Source organism: Macrobrachium nipponense, chromosome 7, assembly GCF_015104395.2.
Source record: "Macrobrachium nipponense isolate FS-2020 chromosome 7, ASM1510439v2, whole genome shotgun sequence".
Lineage (NCBI taxonomy): Eukaryota > Metazoa > Arthropoda > Malacostraca > Decapoda > Palaemonidae > Macrobrachium > Macrobrachium nipponense.
The window spans coordinates 107,426,177-107,437,475 of NC_061109.1; the positions used below are offsets into that span (position 1 = coordinate 107,426,177).

At 37.3% G+C, this 11,299-nt stretch overlaps 1 protein-coding gene across 2 annotated transcripts; it reads left to right on the top strand.

Moving 5' to 3' along the window:
* The first annotated feature begins 912 nt into the window (after positions 1 to 912).
* On the top strand, positions 913 to 9,656 carry LOC135217007 (uncharacterized). 2 transcript variants are annotated; one of them, XM_064252573.1, is made up of 2 exons: positions 913 to 1,275; positions 7,407 to 9,656. In XM_064252573.1, exon 2 carries the CDS (start codon positions 7,975 to 7,977, stop codon positions 8,737 to 8,739), a length of 765 nt encoding a protein of 254 aa, XP_064108643.1. In that variant the 5' UTR covers positions 913 to 1,275; positions 7,407 to 7,974; the 3' UTR covers positions 8,740 to 9,656. The 2 variants fall into 2 exon arrangements, with proteins under 2 accessions (XP_064108643.1, XP_064108644.1); XM_064252574.1 differs by having other exon boundaries at positions 913 to 1,245.
* Positions 9,657 to 11,299: the final 1,643 nt, after the last annotated feature.

The window sequence follows — 11,299 nt, forward strand, 5'->3', positions numbered from 1 at the left end:
ACGACTAACGCATACTAGACGAAACGGAAAAAAGGATACTAAAGAGTAACAGTGACTCTTATTATAAATGTCATTACACAGAATCCCATTCCTAAGCTTTCATAGGGCTTGATCAAAGGAGTTGATCTTCTAAGAGGACTGAATACTGGAACAAGTCAGAAGTAAAGAAGTTGGATAGCCAGCTGAGAAATTGCCAAAGGGATCGGATGAAACGAACAAGACAAAAAAGTATTGCTGCTGGGGACGTTATAACGCCTTTAGGAACCTTTTGTACTGTCTTCAGTGTACCACAGATTCCCGCCTTTCCACCGAGATTATTATAGGCACGCAAAATAAAATTATTTTATAAATGTCTATTTCATTTTAACTGGACGCCTTCAACCTTAGGAATGGTTCAGATTCTCAGCACTATACATCTGTATACAATACCGCGCGCGCGGGGCGCACACACACATACACATCATACACACACACACACACACTGTATATATATATATATATATATATATAATAATATATATATCTATATATATATATATATATCTTACGAAGAACACTTGAACCGAAAGACAAGATTTGGGGAAAGACAGAGGGAGTTCCCTAGTTACACAAAACTTTGCCAAAGAAGAGGGAAAATTCACCAACCACTGAGGATGCAGGTAAATGATTCAAGTTTCCCTAAAATTCCTGAGGTTTTCCGATACCTGAAATTTAGCAACTTGTGTGAGATAAACCTCGAAAGCCCCAACCCCGGGGGCTCATTCCGTACGTGGGTTTCTACCCCGGACCCACACAGTCACCTTACCTGCTTGACCGGAACTTGCGGTGAGGAACAATGTTACACATGCAGGGCATACGACTTTTATGCTCCACTCAACGAAAACTCGGCGCTCGAGCTGAGCATCCTTTCAGGCAAGATGCGCTGGGGGACGCTTGGGATTCTCCCATCCCCACGCCCGGTCTGACGTAGGACTCGGCAACAGGGTCTGTACGGGGAAGCGGAGGTGATTCATAGGAAGTGCCAGTCTGAGTAATTTCGACAAAACTCACCAGCAAAGGGCCTTCTTGTCGTTGGAATGACTTCGGATATTACGACTGCATTCTCTTATCCTGTACATGGCATGACTTGTATCCTGCACACAGCGCTGGCCCAGTCTGTCCAAGCAGGTATACTAAGCGGTCGCATTTGACGACACTCGTGGTATTACAGTGATTAATCTGCTTGATCGAGTTAGATTTAAACAAGTGAGTGGCATCGTATTGTGTGGATACAAGGTGAAGTGATCATGTGAGACAAATTTTTCCTGGAAATTTACAAGCAAACTGTTTCTTGTGGGTGTTATTAATGTATATGCAAAGAAAAGAGCTTATACTACGATATAATCATTTTTGTTACAGGAGTGTTAAAAGTGTTTAGATCTATTGGATACCAAACCTTTATAGGTTCAGTGTTAAAGAATTCAAATGACGAATGAGAAGTGTCCTATGGAAAGAAGTGAAGCGAATCATGTCAAGCATGATACTATTGTGCTGAACTACTTGAAATTTGTAATGGTGCAATATGACAGATGAAATTTAGTATGAATCATATGTATAGTTTTTTGCATGATTATTCAACACATTAAACTGTATCTTTCCGTATTTATGTATATTATTTCTGCGAAGGTAAATAGAGTCTGCATGTTTGTATCACGTCCCCCTCCCCCCTTTTTAAACTAGAATTGCTGCAAATTTAAATATAAAATACACATTTAATCAAGTATACATTTTTGGCATATGCTTTACAAAAACAAAATATACATAAATGAAATGAGATGACCAAAAGGGAAATGTGGTACTAACGCACTGGAGTTGTACAGTACAGTTTCAAAAAGTGTTCGTATTCGCAACAAAAGGATGATGAACAGATTATAAAAATACCTTTCACCACTTACTTGGAAGACTAAAGCCACACAACAAACATTTGTTGGACTGCGATGCCTGAAGCTCAAAGGATAAAGGAAAATCAGCAGAAGAATTTCCTTGTTTCAACGGAATTATTTTTTCCATCGTTCCGCAACCTTTGGCAGATTAAAACGAAAGAAATAATTAACGCTTAACTCCACTCAGATATCAGCAGCTTCGGTAAAATTGCCATTTTCTACCCTTAAAATATTCTTAAAAGTGAAAATGTTACAGGACGGAATTTCCTCCAACGTAAATAAAAATATACATATGGACGCTATCAGCCATGAGTCTTCTCTGGACAAACATGAAACTGATAGGATAACTAATTTTGTATATTACTGTATGAATACATACATACATACAGTCGTGTTTATGTATATGTGTGCGTCTGTATATATGTATGTATGTATGTATGGAGAGAGAGAGAGAGAGAGAGAGAGAGAGAGAGAGAGAGAGAGAGAGAGCGAGCAGTCCTTTTCCACTTCAGTCTTCACAGAGATCCTATAATAGAGAATACAAATGAATCCAGCAACGAACCGCTTCGAACCAGATAACACAGCAAATGCATAGGACGCCCGCAAAGTAGATTACTATATAAAATATCGAAAGACAGGAGTTAATGATAAACGAAGGGAATGATGTAGAAGGGGGTATTATAATGAACCTCAATAAGAATCATATGCGAAAAGGTAATTTAGTGGTGCGTGGCGTAGCAAAGCAGGAAGGATTTTTTGATACAGAAATTGCTGAAATAGATAATTGTCCTTTGTTTAAGCCAAACTGGCTGTATTGTATAATTTTTAATGTGTTAAAAATATTTCCTCTGCGACAGTTATTATACAGTAGCTCTAGGAGAAAACTATAATAGTAACAAACTGTTTAGGGGTAGAACCTCTAATTCTGCTGAACACCGAATAATAACACTTTCTCCATAGTGAATTAAGAATTGTAGCCCAAAATAAAAATAAAATTTGCATAAAAGCATTTGAACAAGGCATGTTACAAACAGCACGAAGACACTCAAAGTAACCGTTGCTGGGTAGGGAAACAATGCTTGAGAACATGGAAGAAGCATCCAGTCAAGATTTTCACTTTATCGCTAAAGTGAAAATCTTGCGGAGCATCTGAGTGCGTGTTCCAGGAGACTCCATAGACCCATGTTGCTAAACGTATGGTTTTCCCTGAGGGAAGATCTGTCACATATGACTGCGAGTAAATTTTTTATTAAAGAAAATATCAGTCCCACTTTTGGTTTTCTTGTGTCCAATCTTGACTGATTGGATAAACTGCTTCTCTTTCCTAATTTAAGAGGCTATTGACCAATTATCTAAAGGTAAAGCCATTTTATCTGCCGATTATATTGAAGAACGGACCTCTCATGATTTGGAAATAGGCTACCTAAACAACAAAGCTACTTGAGAAACGTCAAACGACGCAACCATTTGAAAACATCTAGAGGTAAATTCCCGGTTGTTCCCCGGGTTGCTGCAGGATTTTCCTACTTTTCTAATAAGGCTTCTATTCAAATTTCTCTGTAAAATATAAGAATAGACAGAAGATTTCTTAAGGCAAAATCACCAGGCAACAAACCCAGAAAAAAAAATACCAAGCATCCATCTTACACAGTATAATTCACAATTCAATGAAAGGCTTTTAACTGGACACTAAGCATTTAATCTTATAGGGATGTAAATGCAAAATCTAGACGAAGGTTATGGCCGCAAGATTCCAAATTTCCCACCGGGCTGTCTGCTGACGCAACTGGGGCAACACGCGGCCGTTATCTGAACCTGGGTAGCGTGATTTTGAGTAACGTCTACGTTCTATATATGTCAATTTTTTTCTGCTGACTTCGTAAATCGCTTTTATAAACAAAGTGGAAAAAGAATCGTGGAATACCCCTTCAAGTCAACTAAATCATACTCTTATTTCCTAAGCTCCTCTAATATAGTGATAAGTCATCAATTCCATCGACCATGAGTTAGTCTACGCAACGCACGAATGCTTTTATTTGCAGATAAGATTAAATTCAGGCGCGGAATTTACAGTGACCTTCCAGTAAATCACCTCTGCAAGAACATTAATCATGGACAATAAATGAACAGTTAAGAGCAAAACAAGCTTCACAACAAATCTTGTAGAGCAAAAATATAAACTATAACCGAACTTTCATGAAAACGAAATGAATCTTGAAAACATTAAAGCGAGACAGAACCTTCGCAGACGAATTCATCTATAGGTATTAAAAGGTAATATTTAATTAATTACCGGTATAAAAAAAATTAATCTTGAATCCGTCAGTGAAAGATCTAATTATAGTTTTCCAACAACCTTATCTAGTTTAAGCCCACTTCCTCTGCGGGAAAAGTAGAAGGCTTTATAAATTGCCGGATGTAAGAAATACGTCAGCAAAGAGTCCGCTCTTTACTGCGTTACATTCGCTAATGATTTTCTGCGTGTGTAGCTACGCTTTACCTCTTTCTTTCTTTCTTCACGTAACTCGATTATCCCATTACATTTCAAGTAATGTTATCAACACATAAGCAACACAGTCTAGTGCGCATGCTAGAGCAGAAACATCGTTTCATATCTACTATATGAATACATGAACATTTCTTTCATGAAATAAATTAGATTTCACGTTAACATTCAAACGTTTTGTATTTCCTACCCAACTAGAAATAACACTAAATTTAAGCTTTCTTGAAAAAATAATAAATTCCAAGGCATTACACTTACAGCTTTATTTGAACTTAGTCATGGGTTTTGTCCTCACTTAACCTTGAGAACCGATAATGTTCACACCAAAAAATAACCTCCTTTTCAGCTAAGCAAAATGTATTTACGCTATGACTCATCAAACATGAGCTCCGATGAAGAAGTTAGGTTAAATTTTTTGTCACAAACAGTAACTATCAAAGAGAAGTATAAAACGGGCAATGCAATGTCTGAAGAACCACCTTAATTCTTAACAACGCCAACACGTAAACATCCAAAGGTTTAATAAGAAACCATTTCTTCTCATAATCTGTGAACGATAAAGGAAATTCTAACTCAGCTGATAAATTGATTTGTGTACGATTTGGACTTTTCCATGCCACGCATCCCCACCTCGCCTTCTTCATACACCTTTTTGACTTCTATCCTCTACGTACACGTACACTTAACACGGAAACTGACTCGAACTCTTCTCTGGTTTCCAGCGAACTCCTTCCTTTTACTGATTTACCTCTATGTTTGAGAAAGAAAGGATACCGGAAATACCACGGATACCAAGTTGAAATGTCAGGAGGAAATCTGGACATCAGAGAGAGAGAGAGAGAGAGAGAGAGAGAGAGAGAGAGAGAGAGAGAGAGAGAGAGAGAGAGAGAGAGAGAGAGAGAGAGAGAGAGAGAGAGAGAGAGAGAGAGAGAGACTCCCCTTCCCTAAATCCATCCTGCCTTTAGCCAAAACGTTCCTGTTTTGACTTTATCTTTACTTCAATAGCATATTACCAATGCATCTATTTTATCACCTTCATCTTAGTTTCCGACAATTTTCTAAACTCACTTCTTCCTATTTGTTCACATTTTCTCCGGTTATTTCAACTTTTCTCATTACACAAATCATACACAATCAACATTGATACTTGCTGTCAAAAAGAACGCTTGGTAAAAGTTCAACCTTCCTGCATTTTTTTGCTTCATTTTACTCATTTTATGATTTTTTACAACTTAAGAACTTGTAATTTTACCATCAATTGTAGAGTTTATGCCTCATTCTCGTAGGGTTAACTGCCTCTCTTCTTCACCTGAAAAGGTAAACGCCAGTCTGAACTCTCTCCCAGTTTCAGTTGGCTAAGTCAACATTAGTATCGTTATCCTAAAACGGCAGTTTTCTCTACTTACAAATGCCTGCAAATTTTTCTGTTGAAATCCATCCAAAAGAATGGTCAGCTACTTCGGAAACACTGAACACCTGCTTTACATCTGTGATTTACATAAAACCGGACACTTATCTGGTATAAATGAACTAAACTTTTTTTCTTATATACATATTCAATTAAACAAAACTTGGGAAAGTAATTTAAACAGCCTTAACATAGATTAATATAATTATTAACACCTTACAATTAACAACAAACACGCTGAAGGTGGCAAGCCAAATAGTACATTCGTATGTTAGACCGCTTTATAGTTAAATGGAATTCCTGTCGACGAAAGGACCTCATCCAAAACGTAGACGAAGCGAGAAAGTCCTTTTCAGTGAATAAGTTTAGTTCGTAACCACTCTGTCCTAAAAATATGAACAATATCACTATTAGTGACATGGAAACAGTAAGTCAAATTAAACTAACCCAGAATTACTCAAAATTAAGCTGCATAAATTTTTACAGGGCTTCGCACAAAAAATTAACCAAAGCCCTAAACTTCATAACAATGCAACCTTTAACGCAAATAACCTGGTAATTTTATATGAATAAATTGACTCAAAAGGACCAAGAATAGTTATTTAATAATTAAGGGTTTAGCAAGACCTTTACTTAAATATAAATGAAAGTACTGGAAATAACAAGGAATCGAACTAAAACCCGCTTCCTTCAGTTGAACCCCATACCTGTTATTGTCCAGAGAGGCATATAAGTGGAAGTGACGACGACGTTCACCACAAGAGCAAGTTGCAGATAAAGGAGCCAATTATACGACACATCAAGCTAGGACTCCACTTGGGCTCAATCACACACAACGATGCTGAATACATCAAAGTAAGCCCTTGGTCATAACTCGAGGACGAGGACTTCAGAACTGCATACGTCTCGACGTGGAACATGGTCGTGGCAAACCAATCGAAGAAGCTATCCAGTGGTCCAGTGAGGGTTTTACAACATCCACATATTGTTTATATTCCTCACTGTATAATTATCGACGAAGAAACACATCTGCGATAAACACTTGAACACGAAGATTAGTAATTTCACAGAAGGCTTAGAGGAATAGGAGGAGGAGTTGCTGCCATACTGCGGACTGAGTGATGACTCCTTCTGTCTTTCAGTACATAACCATATCGGCTTGTATAGTATAACAAGGTAATAAGGGAACCAATGGAAGAGGGTTAAAAATGAAAACAATCTAATTGAATACCAACTTAAAACTATCAAACAACCACTTACTCCCTTTGAGTCAAAATATGCGGTTAATACAAACAAAAAATGGAAAGTTACGAATTATATTCGTAACTTTCTGGACAATAAATGTTGCATTCCGTCCAATGAATTTTTTTCTCAAACAAATAACATTTTCATAGAAAAATACATTCATACATACGTACAAACACTCACATACATCCACACAAAATGCGTACACAATTTTTTTTATATATACTTGTTATTATAATATGAGATCCCTTATCCATCTATCTGTAGTCCTCTCAAATAATACGGGGCTTAAAAGTTCTGAACTCTACATTGAACTATTTTTCAGATTGTTATGATGTACTGTATTTCTCAAAAAATATCTGAAGTGTAAGATTTGCGAGCCAAAGAGACTTTTATAAAGAAGGAAGCCTTATCTATATTTCATGCGGTTTGACCAGTTGGCATGACAGTTTAACTGTATATATATATAAAAAACTCAAGCATCTTTATTGTTTATAAACTTAGTAAGATTGAAATATTTTATACTATAATAATCTTGAACAATAAGGAATTTGCCGGTGTTATACCCATCTTCAAAGGAATAAAGACAAGCTTACATTTGCTGTATATGGATAACTATGACACCCTAACTTGTTCTGTAATTAACGCCAAAACCTCTTTGAAAACTTATGGCTCTAGAGAAACTTCGGTCTGTAAGAAAAAATAAAGGCAAAAGATTTTGGTGACCCTTGTGCCTAATCTGAAAGCTACTTAAAGTTACTTACAGGTGCAACAGTAACAAAACAATCACACCTTTAAACAAACAGTTACAAATCACCGTCAAAGTGGCCTCTTCCATAATCATCCGCAGCCTGGACGAGATCTCGATCAGTTCAGAGATCGACGCCGACAGAATGATGGATGATAACCTTCAGACCAAGTGCTCCACGGAACACTTGGAAGACGCGAAAAGAAGCATCTCCGAGAGTCAAGCGTCCTCAAGGTTTTCTTCTGATACCCCAAAGAAGAAGAATTGTTTGAGAAGGAGTGTGAGCGTCATTGCTGCCGTCAGCACATCTCCCTCGAAGAGAAGTGCTGACCAGCAAAAATTAAGGACAAGCTTATCGCCTCTGCTGCCTCTGATTTCGCCAATCACGCCACAGTCTGAACCCTCCTCGCCTTGGAGGTCACCCTCAGATCATTCAGATCTGAGGCCCTTTTCTCCCCCAAAGAAGAGGAGCAAAAGTCACAGCATCAGCTTTCCATGTAAGCTAAAGCTTCCTTCACCAGTGAGAATCTGCAGCACTGACCAAGAGGTTGTTGACTTGACTGAGGTTGACAATGTTCAGGATCAGCCTCAGGATTTATCTTGCACTCGAAGTGCAAAAGCTGGTCGACGATCTCCTCCTCCAGCATACCCAATAGAGTTGCAACTGAATGTCAGTGCTCTAGGAGGAGCACAAGGTAAAGAAAATGTCGGCGAAGAAAAGAATGGTGTCAAAAAGGATAGAGAAGACTACGTCAAGCACGGTGAATCATCGTCATTTGAACGACTTCCAGTCATAAACGACAAAAATATTCTAGGTAAGATTTCCTTTATGTTTTGTTGTGGGGATAAGGAAAAACAACGTACATTTTATTCATATGAAATATGCTCTTTTCTATATAGTACGGACTAAATAAGCAGAATGAGCATTTCGGATTCTACTCTTTCAGATCAATTCCACTTTTACATTCCCTTGACAAATCTAATAGCTGTAACACATTAATACTTACTCACTTTAAATACCAGACGATTTCATAAATCTCATATAAATTCACACACGTAGAAGTACACCCTGTCACTGATATAAATTTATTGCTCTACAAAACTTGCAATTTCTTCCAAAGCTCACAAGTTTGTTGGTAAAAATCTCACAAGAACCTAATAAAAAAATTAGATGTAAAGAATGAGGGTGGACCAAAACCGTGTAAAACTAGTTACTCAGTATAGAAAAGTCTATAGTATTCTTCTGTAGCATTTCGTGATGGCAGAAATTAAGTTGAGCGATTCAGTATTTCACTGTGCAAACTTTTTTTTAACAATATCTATTCAGTGTAACATTTCGTGATGGCAGAAATTAGGTTGAGTAATTCAACATTTCACTGTGCAAACATTTTTTAACAATACCCTGAAAAAATGGGCAGACATTTTAAGATTTTCTGCGGAGTTGAAATTGTACATTGCATTATAAAGGAAATGCAATCCTTTGGTTGGATTCAAAGATGACATTAACGTGGCCGTATTCTTCCTTCTTTCTTTCTCTTCAACTCATATACAGAAACGGCAACAGCTCTCATCATGGACAAATCAAAAGCTGCAAGCTTATGAAGCCCTTTGAACCGAAGCAAACAAAGGTAATACATTATTAGCAAGATAAAATTGTTCACGAACATTTCAAATCAACATCTGCAAGATTTCAGTTATAATTTACCTCTCGCTAAAGGTTAACCCTAATTAGGAACACTGCAACATTAATCTCTCAAGGAGTTTACCTGACAGCATAGTGTAGCAAACCTATATAACCCTAGGTGAGTAGAGACAATCCCTGATGGAAACCGCTGGTGACACGCTGACTTGTGTAATTCTCCGTCTTATCAACTTATTACTCGCGTAATAAAGGATTCCGTCTTTATTCATTTATCACTATTTTTTGTTTTTGTCTGTTACAGAGGACGTCATGGTTGAGCGTTTACACAACCACTTCTGAATCTAAGTGGCTCGTAAAATATTCATTAACATATAGCGGTTTTATGGGTTTAATCTCCGTCCACAGAAGTAACAATGTCCTTCATTTTTGCAAATACGTTCAGCAAGTTGTGAACTGATTTAGGTAAGAGATTTGGTAACCCGTATGTAACATCCTAGTAATAACGAATACAAATTGAAATCCTACAACGTCTTTCCTCGCTTCAAAAATCTTTCACACAAAGCGATCTTTGTAAGGCGCAACATCTCATACTTTAATTCCCGGTTTCATCACCACCACTAGCTAGCATCCTGTACTCATCTCGCAGGACAGAATTTCTTTGTTAAAGCTTCAATAGACTATATGTATCACACACTGGGATGATTGGCATCCATCTTCGACGGAAATACCAAAAAAAGAAGAAAAAAAAAATCTAATAACAAGTGACCGCTATGCTATGTTGCCACTTCCTCCCGGGAGGATGACCGTCAGGTATTACGAAACGAGGGAAGAAAGCCAGAGAAAGAAGACAAGAAAGAAAAGAAGTAATTGGGAAAGAAAACTGAAGAAACAACATTGCAACATCCGACCCTAAGAACATTAATAATCCTTTCTTTTCGCAATTAGTGTCGTTACTTTTTCTTGTTTTCTAACTCGTCCGTTTAAGGGAGCTGACTCTAAGTTTGTCCTCGATTTAAGGCGCATTTCTTCTGTAAGCTAAATAATACAAATATTAGATCGACCACAGAATAACAACACCACTCAACCAACATGATAATGAAAGAGAAAACGAAGGTAACAATGGGGTTGTATTTCTATCACTTTGAAATATCGCTTTCTTTTGAAAGAAAACTTTCTTATAACCCGATATAAAATAACCTACAACAAATTTTAGTTAAGTACTTCGTCATTTGGTCCAAGACACGAACGGGATCCAAAGATTGCCTCGACAACAGGTAAAGGATAAAATATCAAACTAATGCCGCACATGACGTGACTGGATAAACTTAGTAACCAACCTTTCCCTACTCAAAATGTCATTCACCTGCAAAACTGCCTGCTATGAAACCACTAGCTAAGTTAAAATACCTGCACTGCCCCAACATCTCAAACAAAAATCTCTAATGAGAGAGAGAGAGAGAGAGAGAGAGAGAGAGAGAGAGAGAGAGAGATTTTTTAGCAAAGTCAGTAACTTGCGGAGTTCAATCCTAACCGAAGAGTGACATTAGTCTGCATTTTCCTATTCTTCTCGAATGACCCACTCCAAATGAAAAACAAAATAAGTACACTATTGTTCAGTGAATAATATTTATATATCTATATATATATATATATATATATATATATATATGATATATAAACTGTAAAAAACAATATATTTTTGACATTTGTCCTAGAATAACAGTGCAATACTAGTCGGTTAGAACAAGTAAAGGGGAAACAAAACGAGCTATATCAAACACACACACACACACACACACACACACACAGACGGTGAAGGTTGAAGGAA

Coding starts and splice junctions, on each gene's coding strand:
- LOC135217007 (XM_064252573.1), top strand. CDS start 7,975: ATGATGGATGATAACCTTCAGACCAAGTGCTCCACGGAACACTTGGAA.